This window comes from Taeniopygia guttata, chromosome 3, assembly GCF_048771995.1.
Source record: "Taeniopygia guttata chromosome 3, bTaeGut7.mat, whole genome shotgun sequence".
Lineage (NCBI taxonomy): Eukaryota > Metazoa > Chordata > Aves > Passeriformes > Estrildidae > Taeniopygia > Taeniopygia guttata.
In genome coordinates, this window is record NC_133027.1 from 85,346,428 (window position 1) to 85,364,981 (window position 18,554).

The 18,554-nt window shown below is 43.8% G+C and overlaps 2 protein-coding genes across 4 annotated transcripts in view; one reads left to right on the forward strand and one right to left on the reverse strand.

Moving 5' to 3' along the window:
- Positions 1-5,431, reverse strand: part of AARS2 (alanyl-tRNA synthetase 2, mitochondrial) — a 17,463-nt gene extending 12,032 nt beyond the window's left edge. The window contains exons 1-9 of the mRNA XM_002187155.7: positions 5,207-5,431; positions 4,585-4,773; positions 3,797-3,942; positions 2,862-3,056; positions 2,150-2,294; positions 1,559-1,704; positions 1,150-1,258; positions 780-818; positions 39-150 (exon numbers count right to left, since the gene is read on the reverse strand). Of these exons, the coding sequence (XP_002187191.4) occupies positions 39-150; positions 780-818; positions 1,150-1,258; positions 1,559-1,704; positions 2,150-2,294; positions 2,862-3,056; positions 3,797-3,942; positions 4,585-4,773; positions 5,207-5,431 (1,306 nt within the window). The remainder of the gene's footprint in view (positions 1-38; positions 151-779; positions 819-1,149; positions 1,259-1,558; positions 1,705-2,149; positions 2,295-2,861; positions 3,057-3,796; positions 3,943-4,584; positions 4,774-5,206) is intronic.
- RNF8 (ring finger protein 8) lies at positions 5,383-18,499 on the forward strand. 3 transcript variants are annotated; one of them, XM_041715306.2, is made up of 8 exons: positions 5,383-5,790; positions 8,190-8,318; positions 9,801-10,541; positions 11,592-11,690; positions 12,062-12,151; positions 13,328-13,435; positions 14,443-14,654; positions 16,506-18,499. In XM_041715306.2, exons 1-8 carry the CDS (start codon positions 5,383-5,385, stop codon positions 16,543-16,545), a joined length of 1,827 nt encoding a protein of 608 aa, XP_041571240.2. In that variant the 3' UTR covers positions 16,546-18,499. The 3 variants fall into 3 exon arrangements, with proteins under 3 accessions (XP_041571240.2, XP_041571238.2, XP_041571239.2); XM_041715304.2 differs by having other exon boundaries at positions 14,443-14,647; XM_041715305.2 differs by having other exon boundaries at positions 11,628-11,690; positions 14,443-14,647.
- The last annotated feature ends 55 nt before the right edge of the window (positions 18,500-18,554 follow it).

Sequence of the window (18,554 nt, forward strand, 5' to 3'; positions counted from 1 at the left end):
GTCTCTTAAGTGCAGCTTGTCAGAGGAGGGGCACTCACCTGGGAAATTTGTGGAGGGCTCCATCTGCTGCACTGTCCGCTCGATGATGCGCCTCCCGCGCTCCAGGGAGGATAGAAATGCGGCCTCGTTCTCATTAAGGATATCCTTGATCTGCCCAAGGATCAGAAGGGTTACCCACATTTCAGGGAGTTCTCCAGCTCAGCTCAGCCCTGCTTAGTCAGCTCAAAGCATATAAACCAGCCTTTTTGTTCTGCATGTATCCATCACAACATGGGTCTGATGCATTATTGAACAGTGCCAAAGTCATTGTGTCTCCTGTCACCATTCCTGTCAAAGAAATATTGACCATCCACATGGGGAAAGCTTTAGGCTGACAAATGTTCCCTATGACCCAATTACAACTGTATGTCTGGAACAGCTAGAGAAGTTGCTCTAAGTGAAAGCAAGCTGGGACTAGCCTTAAATCATCATTCCACTTTAGACAAAGGGTATGCAGGAGAGGACAGGCTGTATTTGCACTCAACCAAAAAAGCTACCGTAGCTTTTTTAGAGCAACAGCCGCCTTACATAGCACATGCAGTCCCTGGTAAGGACCTAGTGGACCATATGGAAATCTGCCACAGACACTTGTGCCCAGAACATCTGTCCACCCATGACAACACGGTTGCGGAAGAGGCTACGCAAACTCCTCCAGCTAGGTCCCAAGGGCGGGCTGATTTCTGGGCTTGAGAGCAGTGCTTCACAAAGATAATGAGACAAGGGGATTAGACATTGCTCACCTGGTTGGCATTCCTTGTCAGCTCTGGATAAGCATCTCCCTGTGGAAGTGAGCCTCAGTTAGTGATAACACCCTCAGCATCTTCCTCGGGGGATCTCACAGCATGTCACAAACATTATAGAGGTTACTTGCATACACTAACACATGCTTGTGCTGACTGTAGCACTGGTGTCACTACACCCCCTCCCTCCCATCAGAAGTGATAATAGGGACAAGAGGTTTTTAATGCTGGAATGCATAGCATCAGGTAACACCTCCCTGGAGCTCCTTCCCATCCAAAATTGACTCCTGACAGTATGCAGAAAATGGACATGAGGCTGAATAGGATGTGTGATGACCTTTTTTTCCCCCAAGACAGCAGTTTTACTCACCAGCACTTCCACGACGGTAGGCACCAGGGAGGCCAGGAGCCCAGGTGGAGCCTGTAGAACTTCAGAGCAAAAGCGTACAGCCCTGCGCAGGATCCGACGCAGCACCAGTCTGGAAACACAGCAGGATTCCTCAGGCAGCCATGTGAGCATCCCTGCCCAGCTGCCACATCCAGCATCCCCCAGCTCATCTAGTCTGATTCATCAGCACAGGCCAGCTGCTCCCAACACTCTACACCCTTTCAAGGGGAAGTCTGCAGACTGGAACCCCTTCCTGGCTCTCATCTTCCTGTCTCCCCAAAAGCTCACGTACTCCCTATCTGGGGCCCACACTAAAACCTCTTCCCTGGCTGTTCATATTCCTTTCTAGACCTAACTTCCTCCACCTCATGCCATCTCCTTACGTCCTTACTCTGCTCCAGAGAAGCCTGGGTAGATGCCATCAGTGATGCACACGCACAGGGTGCGCACATGATCTGCCACCACGCGGTAGGCCATGTTCACACGCCCAACATCAGCATTCCCGACCAAACCCTGGTATCTGGGTGCCCTGCAGACCTAAAAGAGAAAGTAGAGAGACAAATCAGCAGAAAATAACGGCTGCAGAAGAAGTTTCAACACAAGAGGCAGACAGCTATGCCTAACATCATGTTTTTCAAGTACCTCTGAACCCCGTGCACCTAGGATGTACTCATTAAATCCTTCCACGGCACTACAGACCAAGACTTCTGTAACTAGCACAGGTCAGCCAATGTCCTAGCACTGAGAAACTTAAAACACTTTGAAGGAAAAATGAATCTGCAGTGCTGAAATTCCAGCGGATTTCCAGCCTGGAATTCTCCCTTTTTTCTAGAACACTGCATTGGACCTGGCAGGACATAACCTCTTGTCCCAAGACACTGCTCAGTAACTGCTCAGAGAAGACTATACTATGCTACCCAGCAAGCAGTCTCTGTTCAAGGAGCTTTTGTTGAGCTGTGACTCTGAGCAGAAGCACCATCACCTTGTGAATAGCATCCAAGATCGGAGTGAAGAGATCTGTGTCATAGCTGGAACGTTTGTTCTGCAGAACTGTCACCAGTCTTTCCAGACCCATTCCTGTATCCACATGGTGCTGCGGCAAGGGAAGGAGATTCCCCTCCACCTCTCTGTCAGCCAGGCGGGAAAAATAAAAGGCAAAAGAGAAGCAAGGATCAGTTCATGGGCAAAAATAAGGAACAGCTGAATCAAAGAGAATGGGAAAGTGACAGGAGATGGAAACATTGGGTGACACAGCATAAGGAAGCTCAGGGACAAGAGTGACAGCAGCCTGCCTTGGCCCTGTCAGGCAGCCATTATCTGACCATCACATAGTATACGCTGCAATGTAAGGAAAATGCAATGTAGGATAGGCTGCAATGTAAGGAAAATGCAATGTAGGATAGGCTGCAATGTAAAGAAAAAGGCCTTCTCCTCCTCTTCCAGACTGCTGCAGACCTCAAGAGATCTCTGGAATGCAGCATTAAGGGAGAATAGGCAGTGAACGTTGAAGAAGACAAGGATTTAAAGCAAAGGGGACCAAGAGCCATGCTGGGCAAATCTCCACAGTTTCTCTCTTGCTCCTGGTCTTGGTATTGCCACCTTCTGGAAAACAGTGATAAGGCTGAGAATAAACCCATGATTTTGGAGTCAGGCTAGGGGGAAAGGCTCTGGAGTTCAGATGAGATGCTTGGTACCTGCTGTACTGCATGAAAACCAAGTTCCAGATCTCCACTACATCGGGGCTGCCCTGGTTCACCAGTGCTGCAGCATTTCTGCCACCACCCACGTGGTCATAGTGGATCTCTGTGCAGGGACCGCAAGGACCTGTGTCCCCCATCTCCCAGAAGTTATCCTTCAATGGGAAAGGAAGCACGTGACTGGCAGGAACCCTGGAAAGGCAGATAACAGTGCTGAGGCATACACACAAACCACACAGTAACCTAGATCACAAAGAAAGCTGGAAGAAAGGAATCCTTTCTTCCTTCTACAGACTCAAAAAGGAAACACATCAGAATTCCTCTGCTTCTCTACTTCCTCTGCTTCCTTCTGTTCACACAGAATTACTCTCCTTAGTGAGATTAAGTGAGCCAAACCACACAAGACCCTAGTCTCAGCCCAGAATGACAGGTTAACACAGCCTGGCCCCTGCTGATCAAGACAGGCTCTCCACAAGGTCTGTGCAGCACCTTGCTCCTTGGAGCAGAGGCAAGACCTGAACACCATCAGTGGCACAGAGCTGGCTGCCTTGGGTTCAAAGCCTACATACAGCTGGAACAAGATCCCCAAACACAGCAGTGCTCTCTGCACCCTCTCACTGAAGCAGACATTGCCTGCTTTCAGAGAACACACTCTCATGATGGAGAGGAAGGAAAGGATTGGAGATCCTGTACATACTTCATCCAGGCCAGCCAGTTTTAGGCACATACCTACCCCCACTGATACTACCTAAGAATGAACCAAAAGTTCAAGAGACCCACTGAGTTCAGAGCCCAGCTGACTTTTAACAGCCCAAAGAAACCCGAAACAAAATGGTAAAACATACTCTCTGGCCCCTACAGCTGATCAACTAAACAGCAAATGCAAGACTGTGGAAAGTAAAATGTCAGCACCTCTTCTCTGACACACTTACCCCAGGTGGAGCCACACGTCCCTGCACTCCTCATCTGCGCTCAGCCCCAGTGAGGGGTCTCCACCAAAGTAGGTGACATAGAGACGATCTCTGGGGATCTCATAGACCTCTGTCAAGAGCTCCCAGGCCATGCTACATGCCTCCTCCTGAGCAGGTAGGGAACATAAATGAAGCACAGTAATTCAGAGTCTTTACAATGGGAATCAAACAACAAAGAAGTTCATTTCAGCTGTTTCTCTCCCTTTCTAATTTTCAGACGTATTGCAAAGAGCAAGGATGAAGGTCAGGAGAATGAGATAGCTCACTGCTGCCAGTGGAAAACTGACATTCCTAAAATGTTGTGAGCCCTTCAGCATGGTGTGCATCTATGTGCTTACTGGCAGAGTTACATGGATTATTTAATTTCCAAATTAAAAATCTATATGCCACCTAAAAAGCTTAGCATCCTTTAGTCTTCTACCCTTTTCAAACCTTCTAGTAATAAACATTAAACGAGCTGGTAACCTCTTTACACCATATTAAGTCGTTAACACTGGCATTCTCACAGAAAACTTTTATTTTTACATGTTGGTCACAGCTTTGGCAGGCTGAGTGCTTTGAGAGTCTGCAGGACACATTCAGCAATAGAGCCCATGAGCTCACCACCTCTGTTCCAGGCCACAGAGCCCCCAGGAATGAATCTGGATCTTACCAAAATGCCTCATGTACACACTCCTATGGCACTACAGCAAAGCTCTGAAAGGCAGGTTATGTTTTCCCCTAGAAAGGGTTCACTACTATCACCTCACCTTAAAGTAATCCCCAAAGGACCAGTTCCCCAGCATCTCAAAGAACGTGTGATGGTAAGTATCTCGGCCTACATCCTCCAGATCGTTGTGCTTCCCTCCTGCACGCACACACTTCTGGCTGTTCACCACCCGCCGGTACTGGGCCAGCTCACTCCGGGGGTGCACCGTGCCCAGGAAAATGGGCTTGAACTGGAAATGAAAGACACACGCTCTAGATGCCTAGGTGTAGGCATTCCTACAGATGCCTAGGTGGCATCTGTACCCGCTATGGACAGATGCCACCTAGTGCAGTGAGCCTGCGCCTGGGGCTCCCGATACACAGAATGGGTCAGGTTGGAAGGGACCACAGTGGGTCATCTAGTCCAACCTCCCTTCTTAAGCAAGTTCGTTCTAGAACACCCGGCACAGGATTGTGTTGAGACAGTTCTTAACTACCGCCAGCGAGAGAGACTCGCACAGCACTACGGCACCAGTGAGAGGCGTCCAGGAGGACGGCGGCGCGGGGAGTCCAGAGCAACGCCGGAGATCTCGGCAGGGGACACCCCGAGCCGGGCGGCGCTCCTCTGAGATGCGGAAGCGCCGGCGAGCCGGAGGAGGGGAGGTGCAGGACAGGGAAGAGCACCTGGTTCATGCCCGCATTGACGAAGAGGAGACGCGGGTCGCCGCGGGGCCGCACAGGGGCCGAGGGCAGGCGGCGGTGGCCGTGGCGCTCCTCGAAGAAGCGCAGGAAGGCGGCGCGGATCTGCCCCGCCGACGGGCAGGCGGCACCGTCGCGGCGGGGGCTGCAGCGCCAGCGCCATGGCACCTCCAGCAGCAGCCGCCGCCGCAGCCGGGCGGCCGCAGCCATGGTGCCGCACGGCGGATGGCAGCGCCGGGGCGCCCGGAAGGGGCGGTACGAGGAGGAGGCGGGACAGACACGACGGAGCGCGGCGGGACTGCGGGAAAGCGCCGCGCGGTCGTCCCCGCGGTCCTACGGCGCACGCGCAAGCTCCGGTCGCAGCTTGGGCTCGGACGGGCCCCGGCCCGGCCCGGCCCGGCCCGTCCCGTCCCGGCCCCTGCCAGCGCCGCCCCGCCCCGCCGCAGAGAGCGCTCCCGCCGGTCCGGCGGGCGGGCGCCATGGCGGTGCGCGGCGTGCCGTGCCTGGCCTGGTGCCTCCGCCGAGTCGGGGCCAGCGGCGACTGGCTCCTGCTGGAGGCCGGCACGCAGGTGAGCCGCACCGGGCTCCGACCCCTCGGAGTGGGCGGGAGGGCGGGCACGGCTCTCGGGGCGCAGTTTGGTGGGGTCTCCTGGTTTCTTACAGCGCTTCCCAGGAGGAAAAAGCACCGCCTTGTCCCACTTAAGGAGCAGCCTCCGTTCGTGGCCGTTCGGAGGGGCCGCCCGGGCGGGCGCCATTCAGCCCCGGTAACGCCCCAGGGCGTGGAAGACGGAGCCAGGCGCTGGAGTGGCCTTGGAAAAAGCCTTCGCTTGTTTATATCTTTACATTCTTATGTCGTATTTAGATAGAGTTGTTCGTGTGACGGTAACGTAAGTGAGGACGAAGGGAGCCATAGCCTAATTAACGAGGTGATGCTTTTGGCGAGGTTAACAGTACCTAAGGCATAAGGTATTCAGGTGTAAATGAGGTCACTTTTAAATTGTTTTGGTGCTGTACAGGAATAGCCGTTTTCTTAGCGATCGTGTTTTTACATTGAAAAATGGGCCCTGGTACTCTTCTTTAAAACGCAGCAGGCAAAGACGTGTGATGACGTTGGGGCAGTGTAAAAGGAGTGCTGTTCTGGCGGTCAAAATCAGGTGGCATGGGTGATGCTGTGGCCAAGGCCTTGCGCTCAAACACCGCAAAAGGCACCCATCCAGACGTATGCTTTTGTTACTCTCCCACTGTGGATTTGAAGCCCTGAGATGTGCAGATCTCCTCGGTGAAGGACTGAAGGCAACAACTTGCAGCCAGGGCACTGATAATTATGCAGGGAATCCAGTTTGGCATGTTACTGTTCTGATTATATGCACAGTGTTTGTCATTTGCAGCAGGGAGGTGCTGTAGGTGTGCCAGGCCACAGAGTACAAACTGCTTTTCCTGGAGATTTAAATCATAATCATAGAATATCCTGAGCTGATAGGGACCGACAGGGATAACCGAGTCCAACTCCTGACTCTGTACAGGACAGCCCTAAGAATCACCGGAATGGACTTGGTAATCTTAAAAGTCTTTTCCAGTCAAAATGCTTCTCTCCTTTCATAACTAATTGCTGTTCAGTGAGCTGTAAGGTTGCACACAGGGACTGAAATGCAGTGGAGGAGTCCAGTTCTGGTGTTAGTCTAAGGATGCCTGAGGATGTTGTCAAAACACTTTTTGAACACTATCAGGCTTGGTGCTGTGACCACTTTGGTGCTAAAGGATACTGCTTATATATGGGGATGGGATGTGATTTGCTGGTACTGCTGTGAGCAGCACTGAACTCCAGCAGGTGAGTGGCAACATCTTGGACCCCTGTTTGCTAAATGAGCTTGATCAAGGGGAAATTTTATGACTGCCCCTGCTTGCTCTCACTCATATTGGTATGTGAGGTCCTGCAGATGTGTGTGACTGGGCCCTGAGGATGCCACTGCAGGGACAAATGCAAAGCTGATTTTATGTTTGAATTCTCATGAAGAAGGGAGTCTTTATCCATTTGAGTCTCTGTACCTCTTACGTATGCAATCCGTGCTGACAGAAAACTATATGAACCATTTAAGAGGTAGGCACTTACGTGTTTGCTTTTATTATCTTAGTTTGCTTCCTTGCTTTTGGTTATGGCATGGGGGTCTGAATTCTTGCTCTAAACTCAAGGTGAGAGCTGCTCAGGTAATGCAGATGAATTAAGAGAAGTGTGCAGAGGAGGCAGCAGAGGGAGGGAGAGGAGTGCTTTAAATGGCCATCTGAAATTAGATGAGATTTAAAAAGATACTGAGTAATAGTACAATTAAATTATGTCCCTTCTTCCAGAAGATAGTATTAGTCTAATGCAGTTCCTTAGATCACTTTTACTACTGATTATGAGCTGCATGTAGCTTAGATTCTGAGCTATAAGATTGATGGTGTGATTTACAAAAGTACTGTGTATTTAGGACAATGTTGAGTGTGCACTTTTTTTGATGGCAGTTTTCTGGGCTATTTTTTCCTGTATCTTTTCTGTTCACAAATGGTTGAACAGATGCAACTAGCAGAAGAAGAAGTTAAGAAGTAATCTTGAGACCCACACACAATAGTGCTGGTTTGAAGAAATGGTATTTGGTTAGGTAATGACTGAGCTGGGACAGAGATGGTTTCTGAGTGGCTTTGAGCAGCTTTGCCGCTGAGGAAGAGTTCCATGAAACCAAGGTTGTTATGTGCCTCAGAGAAATTAAAATTTCCTCAGTGGGAGAGAAAGATAATACTTCAAACTTTGTAAGCTTCTATTTTCTATATACTCTTAAAATTAAATGAAAAAAAAATCATATTATGCCAGACCTTTTGGAAATAACCATAAGATACTGATATAGAGTTTTGCTGTACTTAAATTGAAATGCCATAAACTGAATTTACCATGTCATTACTGATTGCAGTAACTATACTACTTTATTTTTAGGTGACTGTTGGCCGAGGATTAGATATCACGTACCAGCTGGTGTCAAAAACCTGTCCCTTGATGATCTCTCGTAAGCACTGTGTCTTCCAGCAGAATGCAGAAGGGCAGTGGACTGTCAAGGATAACAAGGTATACTCCTGAGATACATTGAATAGAATCCATTGTTTTGGATCTAGCAGTGTATGATACAGCATAAGTGGGATAGAAGGGATTGTGTCTTGCCTGTTGTGCACTTCCAGCAGGAAACTTCAGTCTGCTGCAGTTGGGATGCAAACTGGATTACTTTCTGTATGTAGATCTACCTCTTAGTTTAACATTTTTCAGACCAGTGTGGCATGGCCAAGGGCACTTTGCAGTCTGTGAACCTGTTGGGTGTCGCTTTCTTAAAAAATATCCTATATGAATTTTGATACAGAGTTTTATCTTTTCAAAAGGATAACATTCTTGTAGTGCTAATGAAAAGATAAAGTGCAACTCGTTGTAGTGATACAATTGCTTTGATTATAATCAACTTCAACATGAATCTAGTATTAGAAAAGCCATGCTTCATGTTGTGTTCAAATGAGTTTCTCCTGAAAGTTCTTCTCAGCTGATTAGGATAAAATGTTGATGTCAGAGTCCTCAACGGGATCTCACTTTGACTTCTGTTTTTTATATCATGATCACTTTCTGATTCAGTCTGAAAACAGTAAAATGAGTCATTTGCTGTAAAACAGCACTGGTAGGACAAAAATGTTCAACATGTCATGCAGATTTGAAAGATATTTGGGTAGACACCAGATTAGTTGGAAAAGAATGGAGTGGCTACTATTAAAATTACACTGCTCTTAAACTTGTACTACATGTATAAATTTGAAAACCTAATGTTATTGAATGATAAGAAACATCTACCCTAGATTATCTATTAACACTTCCTGTCTCTTTTCACTGTTGACCAGGTGGTCAGCTTGTTTCATTGATTCTCATTGAGATATGTCAGTTTCTAGTGTTTCTGCAGTTCATCATGAGCACAGACCAGTTTTGCTGTTTTTGAAAACTTTCTTGAGCTAATTTTGAAACCATTTTGTGTTTTGAACATTATCTCTGGATGAACATTTTCCTTCTTTACAGTCTCCTTGTATTTATGAAAAACTTTGTGTTCTTCAAGGCATATAGCCAATGCTTCTTTTTATTTCCTATTTTTTTCCCTGTAATTTCAGGTAACATTAATTGTCAGGAATAATTATTGTAGTATTCTATGTTCATGACAATGATCTGTTGTGGAGTCTTTATTATTTAGTTCTTATTTCTGAAGCTTTTGTGCAGGTTTTTTCCCTCAGAGTTCATTATTTTCTTTCTGCACAAGTACATATGTCAAAATGTTGTTCTTGGTGCTTATTCACAAAATCTGTAATGCAAGAATAATGTGCAGTAAATAATACAGTGCAGTAACTGTAAGAAATGCAACACTGAGCCAATAAACTGGATATTACACGGTTTATTTGAAGAGGTGGCTTGTTCTGATTGAAGCACTGAAGAGGTTGGCTGTGTTTATTTACAATTGCCAGAAATGACTTTCAGAGGATGCTGTAACTACATATTAAATTTTGGTGGTTCTGTGTTTATTGGCAGAGTCTAAATGGAGTTTGGCTTAATAAACAGCGCCTGGATCCATCAAAAGTCTATCCAATTGCTGAAGGAGACCGTATTGAGTTGGGAGTGCCTTTGGAAAACAGAGAGACTGCTGAATATGAGTACGAAGTCATTAAAGACGAATGGGAGAAAATTAGACCCTTTTTAGCCCAAAGAAGTGACCTGGGGAAAGCTAAGTGTTCAAGACCTAAACGTAAATTTAGTTTGGAGGAATTGGAGACATGTGAATCAGAGAGCCTCTCAAACTCCAAATGCAAAAGAGACAGAATGTCCTGTGCCAATGAACCTTTAGATAAACCATGGGTACAGGCAGAAGAGGCCAGACGGCTAACAGAGAAGATGGATGTCAAGCTGCCTGCTCCTGGGCCCAGTGAGGGGTATAGTGATCCAGTGCATGGTAGCCCTGTTCACTCCAGGAAAGCTGTGGCTGTCCCCCAGAAGGACCAGAAAGGCTCTGGTCATGTAGAGTCATGGACTGGCTTGAAAAAGCTGAAGAAATCTCTGGAAGATACAATGAAATTAAAGGTCAAAGTGCAGGAGAAGCAGACTGCAGTTCTGAATGTGAAGCAGAAATGCAGGAAGTCTGATCAGAAGGAGATGCTAGTAATGGAGCAGGAGCTGCAGGAGTTGCAGAACCAGCTCTGCATGGAACAAGAGCATCAGCAGCAGCAGGTGGAAGAGCTGGAGAGGACATTATGTAAAGAGCAGCAGAAGCTAGAGGTATAATGGTGGCAATAATTTTGGCCTGTGTCTTCACTTTGATGGAATGCCTTGTATAAGGCATTGATCCAAAACAGCTCTTGAACTGTACAATAACAAAAATAGTGCTTGTGTGATTTACCCCTGTGAAAGTTTTTGTGGAAGTATTTAACTTAGCATGTAACACAGTGCACATACCAAAAGAAGGTGCAGAGACAGAAGAGATTTGGCTGCATGGGGAGTTCAGAAAAAGGTGCAAAATGAAGCATTTCAGTTGGTAAAAAAACATGTTTTTAAATAAAAAAATGAAAGCCATAACCTGATCTCTCATGCTTATAGAGAGGACAAGTTGAAAAGTAATCACTTTAAGTGTGAATTTCTCTCAGTATATGGCAGAAATAAAGCCCAGTTTGCCTGGCAAGTGCACTGTTTTTAGAGTCAATGAAATACTGCATGCCTTAATCCCTAGGGGGAAGTAGATTATTTTCCTGCTTTCAAAAAACCCTCTCTTGCAATCTGTAAGTACCTTTAAGCAGTAAATATATGCAATAAGTTGCTTTTTTGGTAACAGACCGAAATCTGTTTGAATTTGAAATCAAAATCTGGTTTAAAGAAGGTGCGGATTCATCTTGGAGTGAGTCTAATAATTTATTAGTTACTTCCTTAAAGTCTACTGCTAAAGGCAAGATACCAGTATCAGAAGTACAGAAGGTTTGGAGTTGGGCCCTTAGAAACAATGGGACATTTATGTGGAGCTTTAGGTATCTCTGAAGTCTTTGAATGTACTCAAATCAGAGTTGCAGCTTTTAAGCTGTTGCTGATCTCTTTGCTTCTATGAATATGCTGGTGCCTTTTGAGCTAGAATAATGTGGAGGTATTCCAAATATGGAACTGTAAATGATATATCCATTTTAACTCATCACATAAATGATAGCTTAAATTTCTGTTGTACACATGTAACGGTAGAGTGGAACATCTTGCCATTTGTTGAAAATCAGTGTTGTTTCTTTAAGCATATCCTCTAAAGAGAATGTGCAGAGTAGTAATTTTCTGTCTCTTATGTTCTTCAAGTCTCTTTTTCCCCCCCCCACTTCTTACCCCACCCAGGGAGAAAAGTGTCAACAAGGGGAGGAAAATCTGAAGGAGCAGCTGGCCCAGGTCCTGCAAGAGGCAAGTGATTATGAGTTTAGGTTTGGTCTAACTGTGTAATTCAGATATTTAAATCTTTCCAAGTGTTTTGACTTCTTGGTAGAAGACAAGGACTTTGCCTTAGGTGACTGAAAAACCTAACTGAAGTGAAAGAATAAACTGAAAGATGGAATACAAAGTGTGATGGCACTGGGAAGATCCTAAATAACTAGCAGTGCATTCCAATTTTAAGTTAAGGATAAACTACCTTAACACCTGAACTTATACGTCTTGCTCTTCTAGGAGGAGAATAGGAGAAATGAGTGTGCTGAGCCTTATAACTATGACCACATATCTTTAATAGGATAGTTTATAACAGTACTCTTATAACTTCTGGAATGGTATTGTTACAGCATCATGCTTTGATGGAAGAACTGAATCGTAATAAAAGAGATTTTGAGGAGATAATTCAAGCCAAGAATAAAGAACTGGAAGAAACCAAGGTAAGAAATAACTGCATTCTTAATTTTATTCATAAATGAAACACAATATGCTGCATGAGCAGACAAGATGGCTTATTTAACATTTGTCTTGGCTCTGCCTGGCCTACTATATTGCAAAATTTCTGTGTTTTGAGGTGGCAGCTGACACTAGGGGAGAAGGCACCTTGTCCTTTTTATAAATTGGTGTTGAATTGAACAGTTGTTATGCGATCTTTCTCAATCATAAAGAAAGCCCAAAGCACCTGAACAGTGTGTTTTGGAAGAGAGACGAGCCCATTGCACCCTTTCCTTGAAAAACAAACAAACAAAAATCAAACCAGAAATAACAGGAAAAAAAATCCACCAACAAACCAAAAGTGTTTGAAAAGTGAGGTGCTTAATTTTCAGTTAAAGTGCATTTAAGTAAAACTGCATTGTGACAGCAGTTCTATAAGGGAGTGTAGGACTGAACCAACATGGAATTTGACTAATGAATGAGATAAACCATGGTTCTTCCTGCCCTTGACATAAAGTGATGAGCGGAAAATAATTTAGGAGCTCCTTTCCTGTGTCTTAATTTTGGAAATTATCACATTATCCACCACTGACAGCGTGCTTTGTTTTTTAATGTCATCTTTGGAAATTTGTTGCTGTTTCAATTATAGCTCTCAATTAGAAGAATTTTCCTGTTATTTTTACAAGTTAGAGCGGGTACCTAGCCTAATCAGACTAATTCAACTCTCAGCAAGCAAACAAAAAGATTATTAGGTTGTTAAATGCAAGTAAGTGTCTTAAACTTTATTACTTCCTTTTTTTAGCATTTGAGATGTTTATTCTGTTGGGTGTTCTGCTTTTCATATCAGACACCAAAAAGAAATATTGATTAAAGCCAAACTGTTGCCAGGAACAAGTTGAAAAAGATTTTGAAAAGACTGATCAGCTGGTAGTTCCTTTAGGCTGAAGGGAATTTTTGTAATGGCTGCTGTTCTTCCTTCCAAGTTCTTCGTAGTGGGAATATTCTCAGTACTGCTGAGATGACAAAGAGGAAAGAGATTACAGATCTGTGTATGTGATACCCACTCCACTTTACACGTGGAGATTTGCAGTATAATTTTCTTCCCTTGCACATACACTTCCTGCCAATTGAGAAAAACCTTGTTCTTTGTTGATACACAACCATATGTACTTTTCCACCAGGAGGAGAAGGAAAAGGTGAGAGCCCAAAAAGAAGAGGTGTTGAATCAGATGAATGATGTGTTGGAGAATGAGTTGCAGTGCACAATCTGTTCTGAGCACTTTATTGAGGTATGTTTAAACCTGTTTGGGTTTGCCAGTAAAAAAGAGACTTGAGAATCTTTCCATAGCTCTAGTAACCCAATATTTAAGCCCGTTTCTTTTACTTCACTTATTTAACAGTCCCAATAGACCCACAGTGAGTTCTTATGGGAAAGAGTTGACCCTGACATCTATTCTGTCTGCCCTGACTCTTCTTTGCTTGACAGCAAGTTCAGCTTTAATGTCTCTATCTGCATAAATATGAGTGCTTAATCCTAAAGTGCACGTAAGTTTGGAGCACTTGTGTAGGATTTTGAACTGGTGCTCTGAGTTGCTGCTGACAGCTGCTTGGGGAAGAATTATTTTGTAGTGGATCTTGCTTTAAGCTGACTAGAGTTGGACTGTTTGAAGTTTAGCTATATGGAGAGTTTAATAAAGGAAGGGAGGTACCATATTCAGTCAAGTCCTGGGATGTTTATATTGGGCAGATAAACTCTTTCTTTGAGAAATTGGTCTGTTTTCATTTGATTTGACAAGTAATAGGCTATGCTTGTTGTGTAGACTGTTATTTTTGTTCATGTTTTTGTAGTAGGTCAATTTCATTACATTGTATTTTTACTATGGGAAACTGGATGAATTAGCCTTGTTATAATGGCTAATAGCTAACTGAAATTTTAGTTTCTGGTTTCTCAGTGTATTGAGATGCTATTTTGCAGTATCTGAGTTTTTTTCATAATTTATCCTTTTTAAACTGGCATAACTTGTAATAAAATTAATTATTTTTTTCTGTTTCTGACTTGCTGTGACTTACAGTGACTCCACTGACTGACTTGTAACGCTGGCTTGACCTCTGGCATGGGGGGGGGGGGCGGGCGGTTTGTGTGTGACTCCTGAGAAGGCCCTAAAGGCTTTGAGCTCTCCAGTCCCTTTCCCTGTACAAAATATTTATCTAACGTTTCCCTGTATTCAGTATGATTTTACTTGACAGTGCCTGTGCAAGCATGCTGTGACCAGTGTCTTTCTGCTGAATTCCACAGGCAGTCACTCTGAACTGTGCACACAGCTTCTGCTCCTACTGTATCAATGAGTGGACAAAACGTAAAGTGGAGTGCCCTATCTGCAGGCAGGAGATCAAATCAAAGACACGCTCTCTGGTGCTGGATAACTGCATAAACAGGATGGTAGAAAAACTAGATGTGGAAATGAAAGAGCATCGCCTAAGCCTTATCAGAGGGCGGAAAGGTGAGAGGTGGGTGGATGTGGCATGATGAGTACAATATCTTATACCATCTGTTTTGCACAACTTTTTTTGGCACCTATATACCAAGAAGATGCTCAGGGAATGCTGCAGAAACATTAAAAAAATAATAATGAGATCTCTTGACTAACTAGCTTTACTGCACCGTAAAATAAAATTAGTACAAAGTTTGGAAAAAGACTTCAGTATGAACTCGGCAGTCTGGTGGGACAACATAGTTTAATCATGCTAAAGGTTATGCTCTTTCAAAGAGATCACTTAATAAACGCAAAAATACATAAAATGGTCCTTGAAAAATTTACCAGGCACTTCTGATTAAGCTGTGGAGTACATAATTACAGAAACTCAGCAGACCTGACAAGAAGCTCCAAATTCTTTTCTGTGTGCTAGATTTATGTAGGAAATCTCTGAAAGAGACAGTGGTATATCATGTAAGTATGGCTGAACTGACAGTTGCTCTGACATGTTTATATTTGTGGAATTAAAGCCACTGTGGCTTACAGGCATAACATCTTGCCTAGTTATTGCTAAAATACTGTGCGTGATGCTGATTGCTTTAATAAAAACCCCAGTGTGGGTTATTCCTAGTCTGCTTCCTTCTTCTAAATGTCTTTCTAGAGCACTTGACATTGGTATCTAGGTGCTAAAATGTAGATGTCTGTTCCTGCTACTCCTTAAATTTCTATTGCTGTGTTCTCTTAAGTGTTTTGCTTTCCCTTCATAGAGATGAGTGCATGATCCTTAATTTTGCAATATATCAAATTGTATTTTTACCAAAAGAAAGGTGCTTTTGATTCCTTTCAGATGTGCCATATTGACATAGAATGACATCACTAAGCAGTGCTAGTTCAAGCCTGAAACGATAACCTATGTAACCCTTTCAGTCTGATTCCCTCAGGAAGTGCTGCGTTGCTGAGAGGCTGCCTGGCTCAGCTACAATAATTGCTTTTATCTCTGTAAAGAAACTGAGGCAGCCCTTGTGTATTGGATGCTGTGGCAGAGTGCCACAGTGCTCCTGAAGTGTCTGGTCAGGTAGCTGATGGGCACTAGCTGAAGTGGTGCCTTCATTGCAGCCCGTTGTGTGCTACACCAATGGTCTTCATCCTTGTTCAAACAAAAAGCAAATGAGTTCATAGCCTACCTTCAGAAGTAACGACCAGTAAGAATTCATTTAAATTTACTGTGACATGCTTCAGCTGGAAGGTGAAATGGTTTCTGTGCCTCTTTTTGTGCAGTGATGGAAACATTTTGATTGAAATGAAGAAAAGCATTTGTCTATTTAAAATTAATTCCTAAGAAATACACCTGTTAAAAGAAGAGTTATGTTGGAAGTGGCACTTAAGAAGCTGTCAAGGCTTTCCAAGAAACCTTTCTAGGAGTCTTAGTAGCCCTGGCATGAGAAAGACTGCTAGCCCTAGCTTGCAGTCTTAAATAGATGAAGTTTTTGATGAAGCTGTAAATGTCCTGAACAATCAGTACTTGTTTGAGAGTCCCTTACCACATTTTTTCTTTCCTTTTCCTACCTGGCAAGACACTGAAATTGCCAGTTGTGTCCCTGTGAAGGGGTGGAGAATGTCTCCTCCTCATCTGTGTTACCTTAATAGGAAAAGACATACAGAACACATTAGAGCACTTAAGAAAACAAGCAAATAACTCCCATTCCTTTTTTTCTTTTATGCTGAAAACTGAAATGAAAAAGGCCTATGTCTTTCCCAGCTTGAAAGACTTAACTGCAAACTGACAGTGAGATGCTAAAATATAGTTTCAAAGACAAGTAGTAATTTATCACTTGTGTGTACAGTGGTCACAGCTAACTTTTGTATCTGTGTGTTTTGAATGCAGAGAAACAGAATGTGGTGGTGAAACCAGCCACAGACAGTGACAACAGTGTCCCTTCTACCACCTACTTCATCTTGTCAATGAGCAACTGTGACAGTGAGGACTCTGAGGAGGATTCTTCCTATAGTGAAAGCTACTATGTTATCTGAACATTGTTACTGCAGACTCATTGCCCCTGTGCTGCCTAGAATCAACCTAATGGTATTTGGTTGACTGCCGCTTGGAGGAGTGGACTGGGCACCTGTGAAGAGACTGGAGCTGTAAACTAGCAGCATTTGGAAGAAGAATCTTGTTTTCCAAATGAATGCACAGAAGCTTGATCTCTAAAAAAAATTGGATTTGTGAGAGAGCTGACTGCCTTTGTGCTGGCTAATTGACTTACAAACCCTAAGCTTTCACGTTAGCTTCCGACCTGCTCAGTATAATGAATGAGTTTGTATTGCATCATTGTCCTTTCCTTAATGAATTACATGTTTACATCAGCATCTCTTATTTCAGGCAGCAGAGGGAATGTCCCAAGCGTTTTGAGAACTTGGCCATCCCCACCAGCAGGCAGGAGATAGGTATATCGGGAAAAAGTGCCAGTGTGGGCTTTCCTTTTGAATTTCATGTGGCAACTAGTCATCCTAGCCTTTGGCATTAAAGGTGATAAAGGGTGGGATATGGACACTGTTAGCTGCAAGTGCATTGTAAGCTAGCTGCTGGCCATCAGCTTGCTCTGTTTATGTAGCCCATTTTCCATTAGATAGGGATAGAGGAGATTAAATCTTCCAGAAGTCTTTAGCTAGTGTTCTTTTCATGTAGTGTCTTTGGTTTGTTCCCTCTTCAGGTTTTTACATAAAGGGTTTTAGAACTGGGAAACAGCACATCAAGAAATTTTTAGCAATGACTTTAAAAACATATAATGAGCAGCAGGAGAAGAACCTCTGTATCTTCAGGTGTGCTGCTCCCCTGTCTGTTGGCAGGGTAGGAAAGCAGCATCTGTAGACAACCACAAGGTACAGAATTAAGCACTTTCATTTTACTGTTTACAAGACATAACTGTTGAGATGTGGATTGTGCTACCATCATGGCAAATCACTCGTTCATAAGAGACCAATCAAGTCTTGCCTTATCCTATCATGTATTTGCTATTGAGTTCCATTTTCTAGTGACTTATGCTTTTGACTTAGTTGTTACATGGAAAGGACATTTACACTGTGAGAACAGGATGGGGAAGCCCTTCTCTGTAATATTTCTTTGGCTCTTTGATTATACCTTTTTGTTTCTATCTTTACTTTGTTTAAGAACAAAAATATAAATCCATTTCTGCATTAGTCTTTTTTGGTGCAGCCACTGAGATGTCTTCTAGTTGTCTTTAGACTTTTTTGAGAAAACAGACTATCTAATTTAATGACTTTATTTCATGTTTTGATTGCTGTATGCAGTGTGACTACTGTAAAGTACTGTAAAGAAAGATGTTTGTATTCAGGAACTGATCAAAGCCCAGTCCTTCAAGACTGTGACTACCCTAATGCTAATTTAATAGTTACAATAGCTAGCTGTTACCTGCTTCCCCTGAGAAAGATCCCAATAAAAAGGTGCATGAATCATGTCCTAAGGAAGTAGTGTATTCTGACATATTTGGTCAATAGGATTTAAACAGGCGAGGCCTGATCAGTGGGCCAGGCAGCTTGCTTAAAACTTTAGTGTAAGGTTTCTTTTGTGAAGGAGACATTATATTTTCTGTATTCTTCTTTCTCTTTTAATGTTCACTTTCTGTGTGTGTTCTTGAGAGTTTGTTTTATGAATAGATGCTTCCTAGAATGAGCAAGAGAAGAGCATTCCTCAAAATGCTCATGAAACAGGCTGATATGGAACAGGCATTTCCAATGAAGAGGAGTAGAAGGAAAATACTCTGGTTACATAGGACTGCAAATTCTTCGGCTCGGTATCTCTTCCATACTGCTGTGCTTTTTGTCTCATTTCATTTTGCAAAATACATATTTATTTTATTATGTTGGTGTTTATGCATATTGCAGAGAAGGATAATACTTCCCCTGGTAACAGAGT

Excerpts from the sequence above, each read along its gene's own strand:
- RNF8 (XM_041715304.2), top strand. The coding sequence starts at position 5,383 with ATGGCACCTCCAGCAGCAGCCGCCGCCGCAGCCGGGCGGCCGCAGCCA. Across the intron at positions 8,319-9,800 it reads GGACTGTCAAGGATAACAAG|AGTCTAAATGGAGTTTGGCT; the intron begins GTATACTCCTGA and ends GTTTATTGGCAG. Across the intron at positions 12,152-13,327 it reads AAGAACTGGAAGAAACCAAG|GAGGAGAAGGAAAAGGTGAG; the intron begins GTAAGAAATAAC and ends CTTTTCCACCAG.